At 45.8% G+C, this 26,756-nt stretch overlaps 1 protein-coding gene across 1 annotated transcript in view; it reads right to left on the bottom strand.

Annotated features, from left to right (window-relative positions):
* CA14 (carbonic anhydrase 14) overlaps window positions 1-5,571 on the bottom strand; it is a 78,936-nt gene extending 73,365 nt beyond the window's left edge. Inside the window, exon 1 of the mRNA XM_089659342.1 lies at window positions 5,373-5,571. Within this exon, the coding sequence (XP_089515468.1) occupies window positions 5,373-5,460 (88 nt within the window). The 5' untranslated portion in view covers window positions 5,461-5,571. The remainder of the gene's footprint in view (window positions 1-5,372) is intronic.
* Window positions 5,572-26,756: the final 21,185 nt, after the last annotated feature.

The raw sequence follows: 26,756 nt of genomic DNA, 5'->3' as shown, positions 1-26,756 counted from the left end.
GTCCCTCAGCCCCACAGTGTCCCCCAGACCTTGCAGTTCCCCCTAGATTGCTACAGTCTCCAGTCCCACGGTGTCCCTCAGCCCCACAGTGTCTCCCAGACCTTGCAGTTCCCCCTAGATTGCTACAGAGTCTCCAGTCCCACGGTGTCCCTCAGCCCCACAGTGTCTCCCAGACCTTGCAGTTCCCCCTAGATTGCTACAGAGTCTCCAGTCCCACGGTGTCCCTCAGCTCCAGTGTCCCCCAGACCTTGCAGTTACCCCTAGATTGCTACAGAGTCTCCAGTCCCACGGTGTCCCTCAGCTCCACAGTGTCTCCCAGACCTTGCAGTTACCCCTAGATTGCTACAGGGTCTCCAGTCCCACGGTGTCCCTCAGCCCCACAGTGTCTCCCAGACCTTGCAGTTCCTCCTAGATTGCTACAGAGTCTCCAGTCCCACGGTGTCCCTCAGCCCCACAGTGTCTCCCAGACCTTGCAGTTACCCCTAAATTGCTACAGAGTCTCCAGTCCCACGGTGTCCCTCAGCCCCACAGTGTCTCCCAGACCTTGCAGTTCCTCCTAGATTGCTACAGAGTCTCCAGTCCCACGGTGTCCCTCAGCTCCACAGTGTCCCCCAGACCTTGCAGTTCTCCCTAGATTGCTACAGAGTCTCCAGTCCCACGGTGTCCCTCAGCCCCACAGTGTCCCCCAGACCTTGCACTTCCCCCTAGATTGCTACAGAGTCTCCAGTCCCACGGTGTCCCTCAGCCCCACAGTGTCTCCCAGACCTTGCAGTTCCCCCTAGATTGCTACAGAGTCTCCAGTCCCACAGTGTCCCTCAGCCCCACAGTGTCTCCCAGACCTTGCAGTTACCCCTAGATTGCTACAGGGTCTCCAGTCCCACGGTGTCCCTCAGCCCCACAGTGTCTCCCAGACCTTGCAGTTCCTCCTAGATTGCTACAGAGTCTCCAGTCCCACAGTGTCCCCCTAGATTTCTACAGAGCTCCAGCCCCCATATATGCTGTCTGTCTCCTCCAAATAGTCCTCAAACTCTGGACACAATGTCTAGTTGCTACCAGCTGCACGGACTCATATTTGTCTCCTGAGTGAAGACCTTCTTTGGCTCCCAGGAGGAGATGCAGTCAGGATACTGGTTGCTGGCAAATGTGGACCCAGTGCCAGTTTCATGCCATCCAATACTCAACAAACCTCCAGGCTCCTGATGAGCCCTGATAAAGGGGGGGGGGGGGGGGGGGGGTGTTCCCAAAACCTGCTGGCTGGTCCATGTTGTATTTTTATGAGCTAACAGTAATATTAAAAGACTTTCGACCCATAAATCTTCGGTCTGGCCTTCTTGGTAGGCCATTTACAGGTTTTCGTAGCAGTCTGTGTCCCCATGAGGACAGGTGGGTGGGGGCGACTCCTGTATGGTGGTCACTGGGATAGGAAATGATGGAAAAGTCGACTTTTTACATTTGCAAAAGAATAGGGAGTGAGGGGAACCTTCCAATATGAGTCCTTCCTCTGATGACCACTGTCTAAGGGGCCACTTCTTGCCTTCCTCTGATGACCACTGTCTAAGGGGCCACTTCTTGCCTTCCTCTGATGACCACTGTCTAAGGGGCACGTCTTGCCTTCCTCTGATGACCACGGTCTAAGGGGCCACTTCTTGCCTTCCTCTGATGACCACTGTCTAAGGGGCCACTTCTTGGCTTCTTCTGATGACCACTGTCTAAGGGGGCACGTCTTGCCTTCCTCTGATGACCACTGTCTAAGGGGCCACTTCTTGGCTTCTTCTGATGACCACTGTCTAAGGGGGCACGTCTTGCCTTCCTCTGATGACCACTGTCTAAGGGGCCACGTCTTGCCTTCCTCTGATGACCACGGTCTAAGGGGCCACGTCTTGCCTTCCTCTGATGACCACGGTCTAAGGGGCTACTTCTTGGCTTCTTCTGACAAACAAAAATGGGAATCTACCAATGGGAAACTTATGATATTTGTTTTCTCTCACTTTGGAGGTTTCACCCAACTTCCCGCTGTTCCGTGGACAGATAATGAGGGTTAATCGTCCAATAGGGACTCTTGTTCTAATGGCCACTTTGTAAGAGGGGAATTACCCCTCCTGTGGTGCCACCCAGACAAGAGGTGGGGTGAAATCTTCTAATGGTCTCACCTCACTTTGGGAAGATTTCTATTCACTTGTATTAATGGGATAGGAAATGTAACAATAATAATATCCAAACCTTTCATCGTAAGGGAACGTAGCTTAAGAACATTCAACCTGAAGAAAAAATGGGCTTAGGCTAAGAACATTCGACCAGGAGGGAAAATAGCCTAAAACAGTAGCCTAACAACATTCGTCCAGAAGCGAAAATTACTTACAAATAGCCCAAGAACATTCAATCAGAGAAGAAAATAGCCCAAGAACATTCGATTAGGGGAGAAAATAGTCCAAGAACATTCGATTAGGGGAGAAAATAGCCCAAGAACAGTCAAACGGGAGAAAATATCCCAAGAACAGTCGATCAGAGGAGAAAATAGCCCAAGAACAGTCAAACGGGAGAAAATATCCCAAGAACAGTCGATCAGAGAAGAAAATAACCCAAGAACATTCGATCAGGAGAAAAAATTGCCTAAAACAGTAGCATAACAACATTTGGCCAGAAGAGAAAATTAGTTAAAAAAATAGCCCAAGAACATTTTACCAGAAAGCAAAATCGCGTCAAATAGGCTCAGAACATTCGATCAGGGGAGAAAATATCCCAAGAACAGTTGATCAGGGGAGAACATAGCCCAAGAACATTCGATCAGGAGAGAAAATAGCCCAAGAAGAGTCGATCAGGAGAGAAAATAGCCCAAGAACAGTTGATCAGAGAAGAACATAGCCCAAGAACATTCGATCAGAGGAGAACATAGCCCAAGAACAGTTGATCAGGGGAGAACATAGCCCAAGAACATTCGATCAGGAGAGAAAATAGCCCAAGAACAGTTGATCAGGGGAGAACATAGCCCAAGAACAGTCGATCAGGAGAGAAAATAGCCCAAGAACAGTTGATCAGGGGAGAACATAGCCCAAGAACATTCGATCAGAGGAGAACATAGCCCAAGAACAGTTGATCAGGAGAGAAAATAGCCCAAGAACAGTTGATCAGGGGAGAACATAGCCCAAGAACATTCGATCAGAGGAGAACATAGCCCAAGAACAGTTGATCAGGGGAGAACATAGCCCAAGAACATTCGATCAGAGGGGAACATAGCCCAAGAACCTTCACTCAGAGGAGAAAAGAGCTCAAGAACAGTCGGTAAGAGGAGAAAATGGCCCAAAAACAATCGATCAGGGGAGAACCTAGCCCAAAAACAGTCGATTGGGGGAGAACCTATCCCAAGAACATTCGAGCAGGGGAGAAAATAGCCCAAGAATATTTGATCAGGGGAGAAAATAGTCCAAGAACATTCGATCAGAGGAGAAAATAGAAGAAAAACATTTGATTAGGGGAGAAAATAGCCCAAGAATAGTCGATCGGGGGAGAACAAGCCCAAGGACGATTGATTTTGTCCCATTCACCCCAGCCACAGAGAACATCCTTAATACTATTTGTTTAGTTCACTTGCTTTAGAGATTTTCGCTGTGGTGAATGGGGCCGAATCGAATGCCTTTAAGGTATTTTCTCCCCCCCCCCCCCCCGGTCGAATGATATTGGGTTACTACTTTCTCTCCCTATTGGGTGAAAAAGGTGGACTTGTGCCTCTATATAATCTATGGAAGATGACATTTTCACTATAGTGATCCTTAAGGGCTCATTAACACAGGCGGCTCGGGGAGGCAGCAAAAGCAGGCAGCAGAGCCAAGGATTTACCGCCCCTCAATTGCCCACGTAAACAGCCGACGTGCAGCCACTCAGGGCTGTATACATGAAAAATTAAGCCCATTTGGTGGGCAGTACCACAGCTGAACATGACCCATTCAGAGCCCCCCCTTTACATCAGAGACCCCCCAACCCATCAGAGTCCCCTTTCACATCAGAGTCCCCCCCCCTCAACACATCAGAGTCCCCCCCCAACACATCAGAGTCCCCCTAGCACCTCAAAGGTCTCCTTCACATCACATTCTCCCCCATCACATCAGAGGTCTCCTTCACATCAGAGGCCCCCCATCACATCAGATTCCCCCTTCATATTAGAGTCCCCCATCACATCAGAGTTCCCCCCATCACTTCAGAGGTCTCCTTCACATCACTGTCCCCCCATCACATAAGAGGTTCCCCACACATCACAGAGCCCCCATCACATTAGAGTCCCCCTTCACTTCAGAGTCCCTCATCACATCAAAGACCTCCTTCACATCACAGTCCCCCCATCACATCAGAGTCCCCTCCAGCACATCAGTGTCCCCCCCAGCACATCAGAGTTCCCCCAGCACATCAGAGGTCTCCTTCACATCAGAGTCCCCCCATCACATCAGAATCCCCCCTCACAGAGATCTCCTTCACATCAGAGTCCTCCATCACATTAGAACCCCCTGTCACTTCAAAGCCCCATCACATCAGAGCCCCCTGTCACTTCAGAGTACCCCCCCCCCTTTTCACAACATATGGCCTCCCTTCACATCAGAGTCCCCCCATCACATCAGAGTTCCCCCCATCACTTCAGAGGTCTTCTTCACATCAGAGTCCCCCCATCACATCAGAGGCCTCCTTCACATCACAGTCCCTCACATCACAGTCCCCCCATCACATCAGAGTTTCCCCATCACATCACAGTCCCCCTTCACAACAGAGTCCCCCATCACATCAGAGGCCTTCTTCACATCACAGTCTCCCCATCGCATTAGAACCCCGTCACTTCAAAGCCTCCCCATTACATCAGAGCCCCCTGTCACTTTAGAGTACCCCCCCTTTTTACAACATATGGCCTCCCTTCACATCAGATTCCCCCATCACATCAGAGGTCCCCCATCACATCAAAGTCCCCCCTCGTCACAGAGTCCTCTCATTCATTTGTAATCCAGGGCAAACTGGGTCCCGTGGTCACAGCTCCCCAGGGGATTCCAGGTGGCCCCCCCGGGTGCAGCGGCACCTTGGTTAATAAACAGAGTCCTAACTAACCAGCTGGCTTCCTGTAGTTATACTACGACTTTATCCGACTCCAATCCACTGCGCCGCTTCCAACCATTCGCCTCCGTCCCTACGCTCAAAGGAGCTTGCAATCTAAGGCCCCCACCAGGGGCCACACACGTGCACACTGCTGAGGGCGATGCCGCTCGGAGGACGAATAAGCCATCAGTATGTTCCGGCAGGCGGACACCATCCTAGGGACAGCTGAAGGAGAATGGAACGCTTGAAGGACGAGAAGAAGAAGAAGCGGATGGGACATCAGAGCCGCGTTATTGACTTACCTCCCACCAGAGAGTGACAGATAGCCAGGATGAGGGCGCAGGAGCCCAGGAGCATCCGATCCGTCCGGCAGGTGCTGGGGATGGACATATCGAAGGATGAGGGACCTTCGCTGGGACCCTGCTCTGCCTCGGCTTACACACTGGCTGTGCTCTCAGACACAGGAGGGGGGGGGGGAAGTTTTTGGTCCAGCAGCTGCCCTCCTCCTCGCTGGAACTTCTACTGAGATCCTCCAACCGCCCTGATCTTTTGAAGGTGGTACAGAGGGCTGAGTCTGCTGAGGGCCAATCAGACGGGCCCCAGTGTTCGGATGGGACAATCGTCTCTCTTTTATTCACCGGCGATGACAATAGAAAGGACACAAAAGGCTGAGATGATCCAATATGTGGAGGTTTGAAAAGTTTCACTTCAATGATAGAAAAGTTCTTTTATTTCTAAGACCATTTTTTTTACCTCCCCGGACGCCGGTGCTCCTGGCAGGTAAAAAACGCGAGTCTAGGTGCACTCAAGCGTTTGGACGTTCATTGATTCCATTGGCCAGGATACTGGCCACTGGAAGGAATAAATGCTTACGCGCTAAAGGCATCTGGCATTTAGGCGCATTTAGGTGCATTTGGCCGTTCATTGATTCCATTGGCCAGAATCTTAATATATTCTGGTTATTGGAATGAACACCCAAGTGCTAAAAGCCCCTAGCGTTTAGGTACGTTTACACGCGTTTAGGTGCGTTCAGCGTTTGGACGTTCATTGATTCCAATGGACAGAATATACATTTACTCCGGCCAATGGAATGAATGGATGAAAGCTCAAGCGCGAAACACACCTAGCGTTTAGGCACGTTTACGTGTGTTTTAGCATTTCAGGCGTTTGAGTGTTCATTGATTCCATTGGCCAGAATCTGAATCTTAATATATTCTGGCCATTGGAATGAACGCCCAAGCGCTAAAAGCCCCTAGTGTTTACACGCGTTTCGGTGCATTCAGCGTTTGGACGTTCATTGATTCCATTGGCCAGAATATACATTCATTCTGGCCAATGGAATGAATGGATGAAAGCTCAAGTGCAAAATGCACCTAGCGTTTAGGTGCGTTTACTCGTGTTTAAGCACGTCATGCGTTTGGGTGTTCATTGATTCCATTGGCCAGAATCTTAATTTACTCCAGCCATTGGAATGGACGCCCAAGTGCTAAAAGCCCCTAGCGTTTAGGTACGTTTACACGCGTTTAGGTGCGTTCAGTGTTTGCACGTTCACTGATTCCATTGAGCAGAATATACATTTATTCTGGCCAATGAAATGAATGAATGAAAGCTCAAGCGCAAAACGCACCTAGCGTGTTTAAGCGTGTTTAAGCACGTCATGCGTTTGAGCATTCATTGATTCCATTGGCCAGAAGCTGAATCTTCATTTATGCCGGCCATTGGAATGAACGCCCAAGCGCTAAAAGCCCCCAGCGCTTAGGTACGTTTACACGCGTTTAGGTGCATTCAGCGTTTGGACATTCCTTGATTCCATTGGCCAGAATATACATTTATTCTGGCCAATGGAATGAATGGATGAAACCTCAAGCGCAAAATGCACCTAGCGTTTAGGTGCGTTTATGCGTGCTTAAGCACATCATGCGTTTGGGTGTTCATTGATTCCATTGGCCAGAATCTTAATTTATTCTGTCCATTAGAATGAACGCCAAAGTGCTAAAAGCCCCTAGCATTTAGGTACGTTTACATGCGTTTAGGTGCATTCACCGTTTGGACGTTCACTGATTCCATTGAGCAGAATATACATTTATTCTGGCCAATGGAATGAATGAAAGCTCAAGCGCAAAATGCACCTAGCATGTTTAGGCACGTCATGCGTTTGGGCGTTCATTGATTCCATTGGCCAGAATCTTAATTTACTCCGGCCATTGGAATGAACACCCAAGCGCTAAAAGCCCTTAGCATTTAGGTACGTTTACATTCGTTTAGGTGCATTCAGCGTTTGGACGTTCATAGATTCCATTGGACAGAATATACATTTATTCTGGCCAATGGAATGAATGAATGAAAGCTCAAGCGCAAATTGCACCTAGCGTTTAGGCGCGTTTACGCACATCATGCGTTTGGGCGTTCATTGATTCCATTGGCCATTGGAATGAACGCCCAAGCGATAAAAGCCCCTAGCGTTTAGGTACGTTTACACGCGTTTAGGTGCATTTGGCATTTGGACGTTCACTGATTCCATTGGCTAGAATATTAATTTATTCTGGCCACTGGAATAAATGCTCCTAGCTTTTAGGCGCGTTTACATGCGTTTAGTTGCATTTGGACATTCATTGACATAAATTTATTCTGGCCATTGGAATGAATGAAAGCTCAAGCACAAAATGTGCCTAGTGTTGAGGTGCGTTTAGGTGCGTCAAGCATTTAGATGTCCGTTGATTCCATAAGCCAGATTCTGAATTTATTCCGGCCATTGGAATAATAGAATGCTCAAGCGCAAAATGCACCGAACGTTTACATGTGTTCTTTTATTTCTAAGACCATTTTTTTTCCCCTCCCCTGGACGCCGGTGCTCCTGGCAAGTAAAAAACGCGCATCTAGGCGCGCTCAAGCGTTTGGACGTTCATTGATTCCATTGGCCAGGATACTCAGTTATTCTGGCCACTGGAAGGAATAAATGCTTACGCGCTAATGGCATCTGGAATTTAGGTGCGTTTAGATGCATTTGGACGTTCTTTGATTCCATTGGCCAGAATCTTCATTTATGTCGGCCATTGGAATGAACGCCCAAGCGCTAAAAGCCCCTAGCGTTTAGGTACGTTTACACGCGTTTAAGTGCGTTCAGCGTTTGGACGTTCATTGATTCCAATGCACAGAATATAAATTTATTCTGGCCATTGGAATGAATGAAAGCTCAAGCGCGAAACGCACCTAGCGTTTAGGCGCGTTTACGCGTGTTTTAGCACGTCAGGCGTTTGGGTGTTCATTGATTCCATTGGCCAGTATATACAATTATTCTGGCCAATGGAATGAAAGCTCAAGCGCAAAACGCACCTAGCATTTAGGCGCAATCCTAATTTATTCTGGCCATTGGAATGAACGCCCAAGCGCTAAAAGCCCCTAGCATTTAGGTGCGTTCAGCGTCTGGACGTTCACTGATTCCATTGAGCAGAATATACATTTATTCTGGCCAATGGAATGAATGAAAGCTCAAGCGCAAAATGCACCTAGTGTGTTTAGGCACGTCATGCGTTTGGGCGTTCATTGATTCCATTGGCCAGAATCTTAATTTACTCCGGCCATTGGAATGAACACCCAAGCGCTAAAAGCCCCTAGCATTTAGGTACGTTTACATTCGTTTAGGTGCATTCAGCGTTTGGACGTTCATAGATTCCATTGGACAGAATATACATTTATTCTGGCCAATGGAATGAATGAATGAAAGCTCAAGCGCAAAATGCACCTAGCGTTTAGGCGCGTTTACGCACATCATGCGTTTGGGCGTTCATTGATTCCATTGGCCATTGGAATGAACGCCCAAGCGATAAAAGCCCCTAGCGTTTAGGTACGTTTACACGCGTTTAGGTGCATTTGGCATTTGGACGTTCACTGATTCCATTGGCTAGAATATTAATTTATTCTGGCCACTGGAATAAATGCTCCTAGCTTTTAGGCGCGTTTACATGCGTTTAGTTGCATTTGGACATTCATTGACATAAATTTATTCTGGCCATTGGAATGAATGAATGCTCAAGCACAAAATGTGCCTAGTGTTGAGGTGCGTTTAGGTGCGTCAAGCATTTAGATGTCCGTTGATTCCATAAGCCAGATTCTGAATTTATTCCGGCCATTGGAATAATAGAATGCTCAAGCGCAAAATGCACCGAACGTTTACGTGTGTTCTTTTATTTCTAAGACCATTTTTTTTCCCCTCCCCTGGACGCCGGTGCTGCTGGCAGGTAAAAAACGCGCATCTAGGCGCGCTCAAGCGTTTGGATGTTCATTGATTCCATTGGCCAGGATACTCAGTTATTCTGGCCACTGGAAGGAATAAATGCTTACGCGCTAAAAGGACTCTGGCATTTAGGCGCGTTTAGGTGCGTTTGGACGTTCATTGATTCCATTGGCCAGAATCTTCATTTATGCCGGCCATTGGAATGAACGCCCAAGCGCTAAAAGCCCCTAGCGTTTAGGTACGTTTACACGTGTTTAAGTGCGTTCAGCGTTTGGAGGTTCATTGATTCCATTGGCCAGAATATACTGTACATTTATTCTGGCCAATGGAATGAATGGATGAAAGATCAAGCGCAAAATGCACCTAGCGTTTAGGCGTGTTTACGTGTGTTTTAGCACGTCAGACGTTTGGGCGTTCATTGATTCCATTGGCCAGAATCCTAATTTATTCTGGTCATTGGAATGAACGCCCAAGCAATAAAAGCCCCTAGCGTTTAGGTACGTTTACACGCGTTTAGGTGCATTCATCGTTTGGACGTTCATAGATTCCATTGAGCAGAATATACATTTATTCTGGCCATTGGAATGAATGAAAGCTCAAGCGCAAAACGCACTTAGTATTTAGGCGCGTCTACGCATGTTTAGGCATGTCAAGAGTTTGGGCATTCATTGTGTCCATTGGCCAGAATCTGAATCTTAATTTATTCTGGCCATTGGAACGAACGCCCAAGTGCTAAAAGTGTCTAGCATTTAGCAAAATGTATTCTGGCCATTGGAATAAATGAATGAATGCTCAAGCACAAAACGCACCTAGTGTTTAGGCGCATTTACACGCTTTTAGGTGCATTGGGCATTCATTGATCCCATTGGCCAGAACCTTAATTTATTCTGGCCATTGGAATGAACACCCAAGCGCTAAAAGCCCCTAGCGTTTAGGTACGTTTACACGCGTTTAGGTGCATTCAGCGTTTGGACGTTCATAGATTCCATTGGACAGAATATACATTTATTCTGGCCAATGGAATGAATGAAAGCTCAAGCGCAAAACGCACCTAGCGTTTACGCACGTCATGCGTTTGGGCGTGCATTGATTCCATTGGCCAGAAAATACATTAATTCTGAGCAATGGAATGAATGGATAAAAGATCAAGCGCAAAATGCACCTAGCGTTTAGGCGCGTTTACGCGTGTTTTGGCACGTCAGGTGTTTGGGCATTCATTGATTTCATTGGCCAGAATCTTAATTTATTCTGGTATTGGAATGAACGCCCCAGTGCTAAAAGCCCCTAGCATTTAGGTACGTTTACACACGTTTAGGTGCGTTCAGACGTTCATTGATTCCATTGGCCAGAATATACATTTATTCTGGCCATTGGAATGAATGAAAACTCAAGCGCAAAACGCACCTAGCGTGTTTAAGCGTGTTTAGGCACGTCCTGCGTCTGGATGTTCATTGATTCCATACAGCAGAATATACATTTATTCTGGCCAATGGAATGAATGGATGAAAGATCAAGCGCAAAACGCACCTAGCGTGTTTAAGCGTGTTTAGGCACGTCCTGCGTCTGGATGTTCATTGATTCCATACAGCAGAATATACATTTATTCTGGCCAATGGAATGAATGGATGAAAGATCAAGCGCAAAACGCACCTAGCGTTTAGGCGTGTTTACGCGTGTTTTGGCACGTCAGGCGTTTGGGCGTTCATCGATTCCATTGGCCAGAATCTGAATCTTAATTTATGCCGGTCATTGGAATGAACGCCCAAACGCTAAAAGCCCCTAGCATTTAGGTACGTTTACACGCATTTAGGTGCATTCAGCATTGGGCAGTCATTGATTCCATTGGTCTGAATCTTAATTTATTCTGGCCATTGGAATGAAAGCTCAAGCGCAAAACGCACCTAGCATTTAGGCGTGTTTAGGCACATCATGTGTTTGGGCATTCATTGATTCCATTGGCCAGAATCTAAACCTTAATTTATTCTGGCCATTGGAATGAACGCCCAAGTGCTAAAAGCATTTAGGTGCGATTAGGTGCGTTTGGACGTTTTTTCATAGAAATTTATTCTGGCCACTGGAATAAATAAATACTCAAGTGCTAAAAGCGCATAGCGTTTAGGCGCATTTACATGCGTTTAGTTGCAGTTGGACATTCATTGACACAAATTTATTCTGGCCATTGGAATGAATGAATGCTCAAGCACAAAATGCGCCTAGTGTTGAGGCGCGTTTAGGTGCGTCAAGCATTTAGATGTTCATTGATTCATCTGAATTTATTCCAGCCATTGGAATAATAGAATGCTCAAGCGCAAAACACACCTGGCGTTTAGGAACGTTTACGCCTGTTTCGGCACGTCAAGCGTTTGGACGTTCATTGATTCCACTGGCCAGAATCTGAATTTATTCCGGCAATTGGAATGAACGCCCAAGTGCTAAAAGCGCCTAGCGTTTAGGCACGTTTACATGCGTTTAGCTGCATTTGGACATTTATTGACCTAAATTTATTATGGCCACGGGAATGAATGAGTAAATGCTCAAGCGCAAAATGCAACTAGTGTTGAGGGGCGTTTAGGTGCGCCAAGCGTTTAGATGTTCATTGATTCCATAAGCCAGAATATGAATTCATTCCAGCCATTGAAATAAATGAATAATCAATTGCAAAATGAACCAAGCGTTTAGGTGCGTTTACGCGTGTTTAGGCACGTCGAGCGTTTGGGTGTTTATTGATTCCATTGGCCAGAATCTTCATTTATGGCGGTCATTGGAATGAATGAACGCCCAAGCGATAAAAGCCCCTAGCGTTTAGGTACGTTTACACACATTTAGGTGCATTCAGCGTTTAGACGGTCATTGATTCCATTGGTCAGAATATACATTTATTCTGGCCAATAGAATGAATGAATGAAAGCTCAAGCGCAAAACACACCTAGCACTTAGGCGCGTTTACGCATGTTCAGGCACGTTATGCGTGCAAGCGCTAAACACGCCCTGCATTTACACACGTTTAGGTACATCAATGTGTTTGGTCATTTTTTACCTGTTAACCCAAAATTGGGGATTTTCTTTCATTTTTGGTGATGTCACCAGAACAGGAAGAGAGGGGAAATCTTCCAGTGGAGACACTAGTTCTGACAATCAGAAGGTGAAGGGAAATCTCCCCAATGGGGAGATTCTGGATAGAGTAAGTGAGGGTTATACTCTTGGTAGTTTTGTGCCGTCTGTGTCCCCATTGGGGAGATTTCCCTTCACTTTCTGTCCCATAGCCAACACAGGAAGTGAGAGGAAATCCATCCAAAGCAAGGAACTCCCTGGTTGTAAGAACTAATGTCCCCATTGGATGATTTCCCCCTTATTCCTGGAAGCAACTGGGAACAACAGCCACCAAGTGGTAGGCCATGTCACATGACAGGGCGGGGTCAGCGCATGCTGAAGCGCACACTGCGCAGAAGTCACCAACTGTCTGCAGAGTCAATAGCTAAAGCCCTCCAAACTTGGTGTGGCCTTCAGATGAGCCCAACAACAGTGTGTAGAGAGCTTCATGGAATGGGTTTCCATGGCCCAGCAGCTGCATCCAAGCCTTCCATCACCAAGTGCAATGCAAAGTGTCGGATGCTGTGGTGTAAAGCGCGCCGCCACTAGACTCTAGAGCAGAGGAGACGTGCTCCCTGGAGTGACCCATCACGCTTCTCTGTCTGGCAATCCGATGGCAGTGTCTGGGTTTGGCGGTGGCCAGGAGAATGGTACTTGCCTGACTGCATTGTGCCAAGTGTAAAGTTTGGTGGAGAGGGGATTATGGTGTGGGGTTGTTTTTCAGGGGTTGGGCTTGGCCCCCTAGTTCCAGTGAAGGAAACCCTTAAGGCGACATTTTGGACAACTTTGTGGGAAGAGTTTGGGGATGGCCCCTTCCTGTTCCAACATGAATGCCCACCAGTGCACAAAGCAAGGTCCATAAAGACATGGAGGAGCCAGTTTGGGGTGGAGGAACTTGACTGTCCTGCACAGAGTCCTGACCTCAACCCCATAGAACACCTTTGGGATGAATTAGAGCGGAGTCTGCGATCCAGGCCTCCTCCCCCGACATCAGTGCCTGATCTGACAAATGTGCTTCTGGAAGAATGGTCCAACCTTCCCATAGACACCCTCCTAAACCTTGTGGACGGCCTTCCCAGAAGAGTTGAAGCTGTTATAGCTGCAAAGGGCGGGGCCAACTCAATACTGAACCCTACGGACTAAGTCTGGGGGGCCATTAAAGGTCATGTGCGTGGAAAGGGCGGGGCCAACTCAATATTGAACCCTACGGACTAAGACTGGGGGGCCATTAAAGTTCATGTGTGTGGACAGGCCAGCCGACCAATACTGCGGGCAATATAGTGTATATACAGCCTCTCGCTATACATAGGCATAGTATATATTTCACCCGTTCAGCTTATGTGGCGATTTGTCATGTTATGTCTTCAAAAGAGCAAATGACATAGAGGTCAGACCCTAAAATTAGACCGCCGTGTGACTGCTAATGTTGTCACCCGACCCCATCATCTAAATCCAGTCCTCATGTCTGTCCTCCTAGAATCTCAGTGAGATTTGTATATTTCCTCCAGATCTGTGCAGTGATCCAGTGTGAGACTACCTGCAATACAGACCGCTCACTGCTGCTCTCCCTCCTTCTGCAGGGTGACCAGTCTTGTCTCCGCCCCTCCTGTCATTTTCTGCAGGTGGGCCCCTCCCACATCTCTGCTCTCTCTCCCTGTGCAGGTGACCGGTCTTGTCTCCGCCCCCTTCTGTCATTTTCTGCAGGTGGGCCCCTCCCACATCTCTGCTCTCTCCCTCCTTGTGCAGGTGACCGGTCTTGTCTCCGCCCCTCCTGTCATGTTCTGCAGGTGGGCCCCTCCCACATCTCTGCTCTCTCTCCCTGTACAGGGTGACTGGTCTTGTCTCCGCCCCCTCCTGTCATTTTCTGCAGATGGGACCCTCCCACATCTCTGCTCTCTCTCCCTGTACAGGGTGACCAGTCTTGTCTCCGCCCCCTCCTGTCATTTTCTGCAGGTGGGCCCCTCCCACATCTCTGCTCTCTCCCTCCTTGTGCAGGTGACCGGTCTTGTCTCCGCCCCTCCTGTCATGTTCTGCAGGTGGGCCCCTCCCACAGCTCTGCTCTCTCTCCCTGTACAGGGTGACCGGTCTTGTCTCCGCCCCCTCCTGTCATTTTCTGCAGATGAGCCTCTCCCACAGCTCTGCTCTCGCCCTCCTTGTGCAGGTGACCGGTCTTGTCTCCGCCCCCTCCTGTCATTTTCTGCAGGTGGGCCCCTCCCACATTTCTGCTCTCTCTCCATGTGCAGGGTGACCAGTCTTGTCTCCGCCCCCTCCTGTCATTTTCTGCAGGTGGGCCCCTCCCACATCTCTGCTCTCTCTCCGTGCAGGGTGACCGGTCTTGTCTCCGCCCCCTCCTGTCATTTTCTGCAGGTGGGCCCCTCCCACATCTCTGCTCTCTCTCCCTGTGCAGGGTGACCGGTCTTGTCTCCGCCCCCTCCTGTCATTTTCTGCAGGTGGGCCCCTCCCACGGCTCTGCTCTCTCCATGTACAGGGTGACCGGTCTTGTCTCCGCCCCCTCCTGTCATTTTCTGCAGGTGGGCCCCTCCCACATCTCTGCTCTCTCTCCCTGTGCAGGGTGACCGGTCTTGTCTCCGCCCCCTCCTGTCATTTTCTGCAGGTGGGCCCCTCCCACATCTCTGCTCTCTCTCCCTGTGCAGGGTGACCGGTCTTGTCTCCGCCCCCTCCTGTCATTTTCTGCAGGTGGGCCCCTCCCACATCTCTGCTCTCTCCCTCCTTGTGCAGGTGACCGGTCTTGTCTCCGCCCCCTCCTGTCATTTTCTGCAGGTGAGCCCCTCCCACATCTCTGCTCTCTCCCTCCTTGTGCAGGTGACCGGTCTTGTCTCCGCCCCCTCCTGTCATTTTCTGCAGGTGGGCCCCTCCCACGGCTCTGCTCTCTCTCCCTGTACAGGGTGACCGGTCTTGTCTCCGCCCCCTCCTGTCATTTTCTGCAGGTGGGCCCCTCCCACATCTCTGCTCTCTCTCCCTGTGCAGGGTGACCGGTCTTGTCTCCGCCCCCTCCTGTCATTTTCTGCAGGTGAGCCCCTCCCACATCTCTGCTCTCTCCCTCCTTGTGCAGGTGACCGGTCTTGTCTCCGCCCCCTCCTGTCATTTTCTGCAGGTGAGCCCCTCCCACATCTCTGCTCTCTCCCTCCTTGTGCAGGTGACCGGTCTTGTCTCCGCCCCCTCCTGTCATTTTCTGCAGGTGGGCCCCTCCCACATCTCTGCTCTCTCTCCCTGTGCAGGGTGACCGATCTTGTCTCCGCCCCCCTCCTGTCATTTTCTGCAGGTGGGCTCCTCCCACGGCTCTGCTCTTTCTCCCTGTGCAGGGACACCGGTCTTGACTCCACCCCCTCCTGTAATTTTTTCAGTTGGGCCCCTCCCACAGCTCTTCTCTCCGCCCAGGCTGTATACAGCACAGTCATGATGTCACTGCTACTTTTACAAGGTAATATCTGGGTTTGTAAAGACAATTGGCACACGCAAAGCTGTAGCTTTCAGGGGGGAGGGGATTATACTGAATAAATATTCTTGTATCTGGAGTCGCACTTTAAGGACTTTTTTTTTTTTGTAGAAAAATTTGGGGCCCATTGCTGGTGACCCTGTTAGCTCCTCTAGGATGTGCCGGCGGGCAGACGCTTGCCAAACATGACTTGGCCCTTTTTTTTTTGCAGCAGCAGCAGCAGCTTGAAGTGTCGGAGTCATGACATGTGGATGGCGCCCTCCGATGGCCATCCAATTGTATTTACGGCACCGCCATTTTCATGTTAAATGCCACAGGGCATGGAGGGGGGGGGGGGGTGATCCTAAAAAAGTAAGGACTGTCCTGCAGAAAGAGATCCCAAAATAGGGTCCCTCCCTTTGACCCCCAAATCTTACCATAAAGAGGACCTGTCACGCCCCATGCTATACCAAAGGGATGTTGTTCATTCCCATTGACAGCAGTAAAAGTGATTGAAAAAATCTAAAAAGGTGCAGTGTAAAAAAAAAAAATGTTAAATTGAAAAATTTAAAGCGCCCCCCCCCCCCCCCCCCCCCCCGTGCTCAAAAAAGCAAGTAGACAGCGACCGCCCAGCGCACGTAAGGTATCACCGTGAAACCGCAACCTCCTGTGTCCATCTAAAAAGATAAACTGCAAAAGGCTTTTAAAGCGCCACCTATGGGTAGTTTAATGTGCCGTAGCTGGTCGTTGTTCCGCGGGCGTGGCATGTTAGGTTACCTATTTATTCGGCGTAGCATCGTCTTTTACATTTACCAAAAAATTGGGTATTATATTGTGTTAGTGAGCACTAAAATTCGTTGAAAGTTTATTTTCTCAAAAAAAATTGCATTTGAAAAACCTCTGAGCAAATATTACGTGACGTAAAAAAATTCCAACGACCACCATTTTAACAAAAAAAAAAATTATATATATATATATATATATATATATATATATATACATACATACATACATACATACATACACATATATATATACATACATATTCATATATGCAAATATTACATGACATAAAAAAAATTGCAACGACCATCATTTTATCCCCCCAAAAAAATAAATATATATATATATATATATACACACACATACACAGTATATATATATTTTTTCCCACATTTTCCTCAAATTTTTCCCCCAAAAATTTGCATTTGAAAAACCTCTGAGCAAATATTACGCAACATAAAAAAATTCCAACGACCACCATTTTAACAAAAATAATAATAAAAAAAATATATATTATATATATATATATATATATATATATATACACACATACATACATATATTCATATATGCAAATATTACATGACATAAAAAAATTCCAACGACCATCATTTTATCCAAAAAAATAAATAAATAAATATATATATATATATATATATATATATATAAAGTCTATTTTCCCCCCAAAATTTGCATTTGAAAAACCTCTGAGCAAATATTACATGACAGAAAATTCCAACGACCACCATTTTAACAAAAAAAAAAAAAAAATATATATATATATATATATTTAATATTTTTAAAAATGTATATAAATATTACATGACATAAAAAAATTCCAAGGACCATCATTTTATAAAAAATAAATAAATATATATATATATACATATACACATATATACAGTTGCAAGAAAAAGTATGTGAACCCCTTGGGATTATGTGGAGTTTTGCATGAATTGGGTATAAAATGTGCTCTGAACGTCATCTAAGTCACAACAATAGAAGAACACAGTCTGCTGAACATAATACTACACAAACATTAGATGTTGCCATGGTTTAATTACACATAACATGTAAACATTCACAGTGCAGGGAGGAAAAAGTATGTGAACCTTTGGACTTAATAACTGGTTGACCCTCCTTTGGCAGCAATAACCTCAACCAAACGTTTCCTGTAGTTGCAGATCAGACCTGCAGAACGATCTGGAGTCATTTTGGACCACTCCTCTTCACAAAACTGTTTCAGTGTAGCAATATTCTTGGAATGTCTGGTGTGAATCGCTCTCTTAAGGTCATGCCACAGCATTTCAATCGGGTTGAGGTCAGGACTCTGACTGGGCCACTCCAGAAGGCGTATTCTGTGCTGTTGCAGCCATTGTTTTGTTGAATTACTTGTATGCTTTGGGTCATTGTCCTGTTGCATCACCCATCCTCTGCGGAGCTTCAGTTGGCGGACAGATGGTCGTACGTTTTCCTGCAAAATGTCTTGATAAACTCTGGAATTCATTTTCCCATCAATGACAACAATCCGTCCAGGCCCTGAGGCAGCAAAGCAGCCCCAAACCATGATGCTCCCTCCGCCATGTTTTACAGTGGGGATGAGGTTTTGATGTTGGTGTGCTGGGCCTTTTTTTCTCCACACATAGTGTTGTGTGTTCTTCCCAAACAACTCAATCTTGGTTTCATCTGTCCACAGTATATTTTGCCAGTAGTGCTGTGGAACATCCAGGTGCTCTTTTGCAAACTTCAAATGTGCTGCAATATTCTTTTTGGACAGCAATGGCTTCCTCCGTGGTGTCCTCCCATGTACTCCATTCTTGTTTCATGTTTTCCTTATTGTAGATGTGTCAACAAAAATGTTAGCATGTGCCAGAGATTTCTGTAGGTCTTTAGCTGACACTCTGGGATTCTTCTTTACCTCATGCAGCATTCTGCGCTGTGCTCTTGCAGTCGTTTTTACAGGACGACCACGCCTAGGGAGAGTAGCAACAGTGCTAAACTTTCTCCATTTGTAGACAGTCTGTCTTACCGTGGACACATGAACATCAAGGCTTTTGGAGATACTTTTGTAAACCTTTCCAGCTTCATGCAGTCAACAATTCTTGATCGTAGGTCTTCTGAGAGCTCTTTTCTTCGAGGCTAGGTTCACATCAGACAGTGCTTCTTGAAACCAGTAAACAAAAAAACAGGTGTGTGTTTTTTAAGGGCAGTACAGCTGTCAGCAACACATCCAATATCATCACACTGGTTGGAGTCAAGGTTGGCTCACTCCTGGCTCCAATTAGCTCTGGGAGAAGTCATTAAGCTAGGGCCTCACATACTTTTTCCTCCCTGCACTGTGAATGTTTACATGTTATGTGCAATTAAACCATGGCAACATCTAATGTTTGTGTAGTATTATGTTCAGCAGACTGTGTTCTTCTATTGTTGTGACTTAGATGACGTTCAGAGCACATTTTATGCCCAATTCATGCAAAACTCCACGTAATCCCAAGGGGTTCACATACTTTTTCTTGCAACTGTACATACATACACACAGTATCTATATATTTTTTCCCAAATTTTCCTCAAATTTTCCCCAAAAAAATTTGCATTTGAAAAACCTCTGAGCAAATATTACGTGACAGAAAACAATTCCAACGACCACTATTTTAACAAAAATAATAATAAAAAAAAAAAAAAATATATATATATATATATATATATATACACACACATATTCATATATGCAAATATTACATGACATAAAAAAATTCCAACGACCATCATTTTATCCAAAAAAATAAATAAATATATATATATATATATATATATATACAGTGGGGATCGAAAGTTTGGGCACCCCAGCTAAACACTTGTATTAATGTGCATAAAGAAGCCAAGCAAAGATGGAAAAATCTCCAAAAGGCCTCAAATTACAGATTAGACATTCTTATAATATGTCAACAAAAGTTAGATTTTATTTCCATCATTTACACTTTCAAAACAACAGAAAACAAAAAAATGGCGTCTGCAAAAGTTTGGGAACCCTGCAGAATTTATAGCATGCACTGCCCCCTTTGCCAAGCTGAGACCTGCCAGTGTCATGGATTGTTCTCAATCATCATCTGGGAAGACCAGGTGATGTCAAGCTCAAAGGTTTTAAATGCCCAGACTCATCTGACCTTGCCCCAACAATCAGCACCATGGGTTCTTCTAAGCAGTTGTCTAGAAAACTGAAACTGAAAATAGTTGACGCTCACAAAGCTGGAGAAGGCTATAAGAAGATAGCAAAGCGTTTTCAGATGTCAATATCCTCTGTTCGGAATGTAATTAAGAAATGGCAGTCATCAGGAACAGTGGAAGTTAAAGCAAGATCTGGAAGACCAAGAAAAATATCAGACAGAACAGCTCACAGAATTGTGAGAAAAACAATTCAAAACCCACGTTTGACTGCACGATCCCTCCAGAAAGATCTGGCAGACACTGGAGTTGTGGTCACTATTCCACTATAAAGAGATACTTGTACAAATATGGTCTTCATGGAAGAGTCATCAGAAGAAAACCTCTTCTACGTCCTCACCACAAAAATCATCGTTTGAACTTTGAAAATTAACATATAGACACGCCTGATGCATTTTGGAAACAAGTTCTGTGGACCGATGAGGTTAAAATTGAACTTTTTGGCCAGAATGAGCAAAGGTACGTTTGGAGAAGAAGGGGCACAGAATTTAATGAAAAGAACCTCTGTCCAACTGTTAATCATGGGGTTGGATCAATCATGCTTTGGGGTTGTGTTGCAGCCAGTGGCACAGGGAACATCTCACGAGTAGAAGGAAAAATGGATTCAATAAAATTTCCGCAAATTTTGGATGGCAACTTAATGCCATCTGTGAAAAAGCTGAAGTTAAAGAGAAGATGGCTTCTACAAATGGATAATGATCCTAAACACACCTCAAAATCCACGGGGGATTACATCAAGAGGTGTAAACTGAAGGTTTTGCCATGGCCTTCACAATCTCCTGACCTCAACATCATTGAAAATCTATGGATAGACCTTAAAAGAGCAGTGCGTGACAGACAGCCCAGAAATCTCAAAGAACTGGAAGACTTTTGTAAGGAAGAATGGGCAAAGATACCTCAAACAAGAATTGAAAGACTCTTGGCTGGCTACAAAAAGCGTTTACAAGCTGTGATACTTGCCATAGGGGGCAGTACAAGATATTAACTCTGCAGGGGGCCCAAACTTTTGCAGACGCCATTTTTTTGTTTTCTGTTATTTTGAAAGTGTAAATGATGGAAATAAAATCTAACTTTTGTTGACATATTATAAGAATGTCTAATCTGTAATTTGATGCCTTTTGGAGATTTTTCCATCTTTCCTTGGCTTCTTTATGCACATTAATACAAATTTTTAGCTGGGGTGCCCAAACTTTCGATCCCCACTGTATATATATATATATATAAAGTCTATTTTCCCCAAAAAAATTTGCATTTGAAAAACCTCTGAGCAAATATTACATGACATAAAATTCCAACGACCACCATTTTAACAAATAAAAATATACAGTATTTTCTGGCGTATAAGACTACTTTTTGTACTTTAAACTATACCCCAAAAATTGGGGGTCGTCTTATACGCGGGGTATAAAATGTGAACCTTGAGTTTGTTTGGGTCAAGCTGGCTGGATGTGTGGTAATGCTGTACATACAGTATACCGCGCCGAGCCAAGCTGGCTCAAAACAAATGTCCCTATGAGAGATGAATCTGTCAGCCCGCTGGATGTGCGGTATATACAGTATACTGAGCCAAGTGGTTTCAAAACGTACCGGTACGTCCCTACGGTAATCAGACCTCTGGATGTGTGGATGTACGGTAGCTGCGGCTACATACAGTATACACTGGGCCAATCGCGGCGAGCGATGTATTCTACTAATGAATACAAAGCCTGCTCAGATTGGCTGAGTCAGAGAGGTGGGCTGATGATGTCACAACCTCAGCCAATCTGAGCAGGCTTTGTATTCATTAGTAGAATACGTCGCTCGCTGTGATTGGCCCAGTGTATACTGTATGTAGCCTCAGCTATCGTACATACACGCATCCAGAGGGCTGATTACATTGGAGACGTACCGGTACGTTTTGAAACCGCTTGGCTCAGCGCAGTATACTGGATATACCGCACATCCAGCGGGCTGTATATATACCGTATACTGTATGTAGCCGAAGCTGCCGTATTACCGCCCATCCAGCGGGCTGTATATATACTATATGTAGCCGAAGCTGCTGTATTACCGCCCATCCAGCGGGCTGTATATATACTGTATACTGTATGTAGCCGAAGCTGCCGTATTACCGCCCATCCAGCGGGCTGTATATATACTGTATACTGTATGTAGCCGAGGTGACCGTATTACCGCCCATCCAGCGGGCTGTATATATACCGTATACCGTATGTAGCCGAAGCTACCGTATTACCGCACATCCAGCGGTAACCATCTTTTTTGGAATTTGATCCATATGATGACTGTCTTACAAATGTATCACAAGATGTCATTCATGAAATTATGATGCCAGAGGATGAACATGAGGATTTTGAAGGATTTTAAGTACCGGTAAGTCATAACTAGAGATGAGCGAATCGAACTTGGCGAAGTGGAATTCGTTTCGAATATTAGGAAAAATTCGATTCGCACCGAATCCGAAAATTAGCAAACTTCGGATGCACGAATCGAATTTTTCCCGATCGTCCGATTTTCATCCCTTTTACAGCCGGCAAAAAGTGTCCCTGCAGAGAGCTCCGCTATTTCTGACAGTTCTCTGACAGTTCCTTCACATTTACAGCGGTTGAAACATTGTATCTATTTGTTTCCATTTAGGATACAGATGTTTTTATTCGGAAACAAATAGATACAATGTTTCAACCACTGTAAATGTGAAGGAACTGTCAGAGAACTGTCAGAAATAGCGGAGCTCTCTGCAGATACACTTTTTGCTGTACTGGAATTCTTCTTATTTTCATCCTACTTCTTCTTCTTCATCCTCTTCTTCTTCTTCATCCTCATCCTCTTCTTCTTCATCCTCATCCTCTTCTTCATCCTCATTCTCTTCTTCTTCTTCATCCTCATCTTCTTCTTCATCCTCATCTTCTTCTTCTTCCTCATCTTCTTCTTCTTCTTCATCCTCATCTTCTTATTCTTCATCCTCATCTTCTTCTTCCTCATCCTCATCTCCTTCTTCTTCATCTTCTTCATCTTCTTCTTCATCTTCTTCTTCTTCTTCATCTTCTTCATCTTCTTCTTCTTCATCATCTTCTTCTTCATCATCTTCTTCATCATCATCTTCTTCATCATCTTCTTCTTCATCATCTTCTTCATCCTCATCTTCTTCTTCTTCATCCTCATCCTCTTCTTCTTCTTCCTCATCCTCTTCTTCTTCTTCTTCTTCATCTTCTTCTTCTTCATCTTCATCTTCTTCTTCTTCTTCTACTTCATCATCTTCTTCTTCATCATCTTCTTCTTCCATCATCTTCTTCTTCATCATCTTCTTCTTCATCCTCATCCTCTTCTTCTTCTTCCTCATCCTCTTCTTCTTCATCTTCTTCTTCTTCATCTTCTTCTTCTTCTTCATCATCATCTTCTTCTTCCATCATCTTCTTCTTCATCATCTTCTTCATCATCATCTTCTTCTTCTTCATCATCATCCTCTTCTTCTTCTTCCTCATCCTCTTCTTCTTCTTCTTCATCATCTTCTTCTTCATCATCTTCTTCATCATCATCTTCTTCTTCATCCTCATCCTCTTCTTCTTCTTCCTCATCCTCTTCTTCTTCTTCCATCATCTTCTTCTTCATCATCTTCTTCTTCATCATCTTCTTCATCATCATCTTCTTCATCATCATCTTCTTCTTCTTCATCTTCTTCTTCATCTTCTTCTTCGTCGTGCCCCGTGACTGCCCAAATGAGTGAAGTGTGCGGTGATTCGAAGATGGACGGCACTCATCTGCATGTCATACTGACTGTCAGTATTATTTCTCTTCCCCAGCAGACTCCAAGGGCATTTAAATTAAAGGTACAGTGTTCTGCACTAATATAAAGGCTCTCTGAAGCCTAGAAACCCTTTTAATAAGTTAAATTCGCAGCGAATAAATTCGCATCGAATCAAATATATTCCGCAAATTTGGCGAATCAGCCGAATCGAATTTTTGAATAATTCGCTCATCTCTAGTCATAACCATTTCAATTAAAAAATCTGATGTTTTTAAATGGTGTTGCCTCGGAAGGGGGGGGGGGGGGTGGTCTTATACGGCACCTGTGTTTTAACTGGAAAATTAGGGGGTCGTCTTATACGCCGGAAAATACGGTATAACATATATATTTAATATTTTTAAAAATGTATATCAATATTACATGACATAAAAAATTGTGTTTTCTAAAAAAAAAAAAAAATTCTTTTAGAAATGCTCATTTCAGAGGACAGCCCTATCGGAGCCGTAGATTTTGTGTGGCTCTAATCGCACCAGAAAGGTGCAGGACCCTTTTTTTTGGGTCCGCACTAGAATGGGATCGCATGGGTATTCACACCTCTGCGATCCTATTCTGCGCATCGCACCGCGTTTTGCAGACCGCTTTTGGGGTGTTGTTAACATACACACCCGCAGCAGTTCGCATGAAAATTCGGCTGAAATTTTCGTTCTTCGGATGTATCCGAATTTCCAAATGACAGAAGAACAGTACAGAATTGAGCCCTGGGTTCACACTGACGAGGTGCGGAATTCACAGCATTTTCAGTGCGAATTCCGCACCTCGTCAATGTCAACCCAGGGCTCAACAGCGGCTTAGTGGTTAGCACGTCTGCCTTGCAGTAAATGGGTCATGGGTTCGATTCCCGACCATGGTGCTTCCTGCATGGAGTTTGCATTTTCTCCCTGTGCCTGCGTGGGTTTCCTCTGGGTCCTCCGGTTTCCTCCCATGCTGGCAGGTTAATTGGATCCTGTCTAAAATTGTCCCTAGTATGTATGGATGTGAGTTAGGGACCTTAGATTGTACGCCCCTTGAGGATTAGGGACCTTAGATTGTACGCCCCTTGAGGGTTAGGGACCTTAGATTGTACGCCCCTTGAGGGTCGGGGACCTTAGATTGTACGCTCCTTGAGGGTTAGGGACCTTAGATTGTACGCCCCTTGAGGGTTAGGGACCTTAGATTGTACGCCCCTTGAGGGTTAGGGACCTTAGATTGTACGCCCCTTGAGGGTCGGGGACCTTAGATTGTACGCCCCTTGAGGGTAAGGGACCTTAGATTGTACACCCCTTGAGGGTTAGGGACCTTAGATTGTACGCCCCTTGAGGGTTAGGGACCTTAGATTGTACACCCCGTGAGGGTTAGGGACCTTAGATTGTACGCCCCTTGAGGGTTAGGGACCTTAGATTGTACACCCCGTGAGGGTAAGGGACCTTAGATTGTACGCCCCTTGAGGGTTAGGGACCTTAGATTGTACACCCCGTGAGGGTTAGGGACCTTAGATTGTATGCCCCTTGAGGGTCGGGGACCTTAGATTGTACGCCCCTTGAGGGTTAGGGACCTTAGATTGTACACCCCTTGAGGGTCAGGGACCTTAGATTGTATGCCCCTTGAGGGTCAGGGACCTTAGATTGTACACCCCTTGAGGGTTAGGGACCTTAGATTGTACACCCCTTGAGGGTCAGGGACCTTAGATTGTACGCCCCTTGAGGGTTAGAGATCTTAGATTGTACGCCCCTTGAGGGTCGGGGACCTTAGATTGTACGCCCCTTGAGGGTCAGGGACCTTAGATTGTATGCCCCTTGAGGGTCAGGGACCTTAGATTGTATGGCCCTTGAGGGTTAGGGACCTTAGATTGTACGGCCCTTGAGGGTTAGAGACCTTAGATTGTACGCCCCTTGAGGGTCAGGGACCTTAGATTGTTCACCCCTTGAGGGTTAGGGACCTTAGATTGTACGCCCCTTGAGGGTTAGGGATCTTAGATTGTACGCCCCTTGAGGGTTAGGGGCCTTAGATTGTACCCCCCTTGAGGGTTAGGGGCCTTAGATTGTACGCCCCTTGAGGGTCAGGGACCTTAGATTGTACGCCCCTTGAGGGTTAGGGACTGATGTGAATGTACAATATATATATGTAAAGTGCTGCGTAAATTGACGGCGCTATATAAGTACCTGAAATAAATAAATAAATAATGTGGTACTGTTGTCATTTCAATACGTCCGAAAAACGAAAATTCCACCCGAATTTTGATTCGGACCGAAACGGACCGCACACGTTCGCTTCCCTGTGCTCCTCTCTGAGTTTCGTTTCACTTTGTTACAGGGGCGTGACTTTCCTTGACTTCTTGGCTAAGCCCTGCCTACTTCCGTTCCATTGTCCAATGAGACCGGTAAGGGCGCTCTCATTGGACGGAGGAGCGACACCTGGAAAAGCGTAACCATGGGGTCGGCAAAAGTGAAACGAAATCAGAGAGGAGCGCGGGTGAGGCTGTCCTGGCTAAGGGACTGTGTAGACCGTCCACCGGCTGCGTCGCTGCAGGACACCGGAGACAGCAAAGAGCACGGGAAATATAATTAGTCTTCTTTTACAGGAAATTATATTTTTTTTGGGGGGGGTAATCAAAAATTGCTCTAAAGCGATTCTATAGGCTGTCTTGTCTATACCCATCACCCCCCCCCCCCACACCCCCAGCACTCTCTATATAACAATTTGATGCAACAGGTGGAGGACGCTGGCGAGGCGTCAATTCAGAGAGACGTGTGCACTGGCGCCATCTACTGACCAAATTTGGATATTCAGGTTGTTCTGATAAGTCCTCATGCACAGGGGTCGTTTATACTGCGGCTGTTTTTGGCGTTTTTTCAACCGCCAGTAATCCCCCCAGCATGTTATCCTATGTGTCCATACACACATAGACTGGAATCAACGTTTTTTTGGTAGGGGCGTTTTTTTGCTGGAAAAAAAAAACAGGACTAGTGGGTTTCTAGAGGAGCTTTTTAGCTGTAAAAACAATGCAAAATGCCACAAACCGACGTTTTGTTTTTTTTTCCAAAAAAAAAGATTTTTTTTTTGGTAAAAAAACGTTAAAAAAACACAAACGCGAAAAAAGGCGGCAAAACGCTAATATAAAAACGCTGAAAAACTCAAATTTT

This window comes from Staurois parvus, unplaced genomic scaffold (assembly GCF_062004578.1).
Source record: "Staurois parvus isolate SC_StPar_1 unplaced genomic scaffold, SC_StPar_1.0 ptg001150l, whole genome shotgun sequence".
Lineage (NCBI taxonomy): Eukaryota > Metazoa > Chordata > Amphibia > Anura > Ranidae > Staurois > Staurois parvus.
Note: the sequence above shows the minus strand (reverse complement) of the source record. Positions and strands in the feature narration are given on the sequence as shown.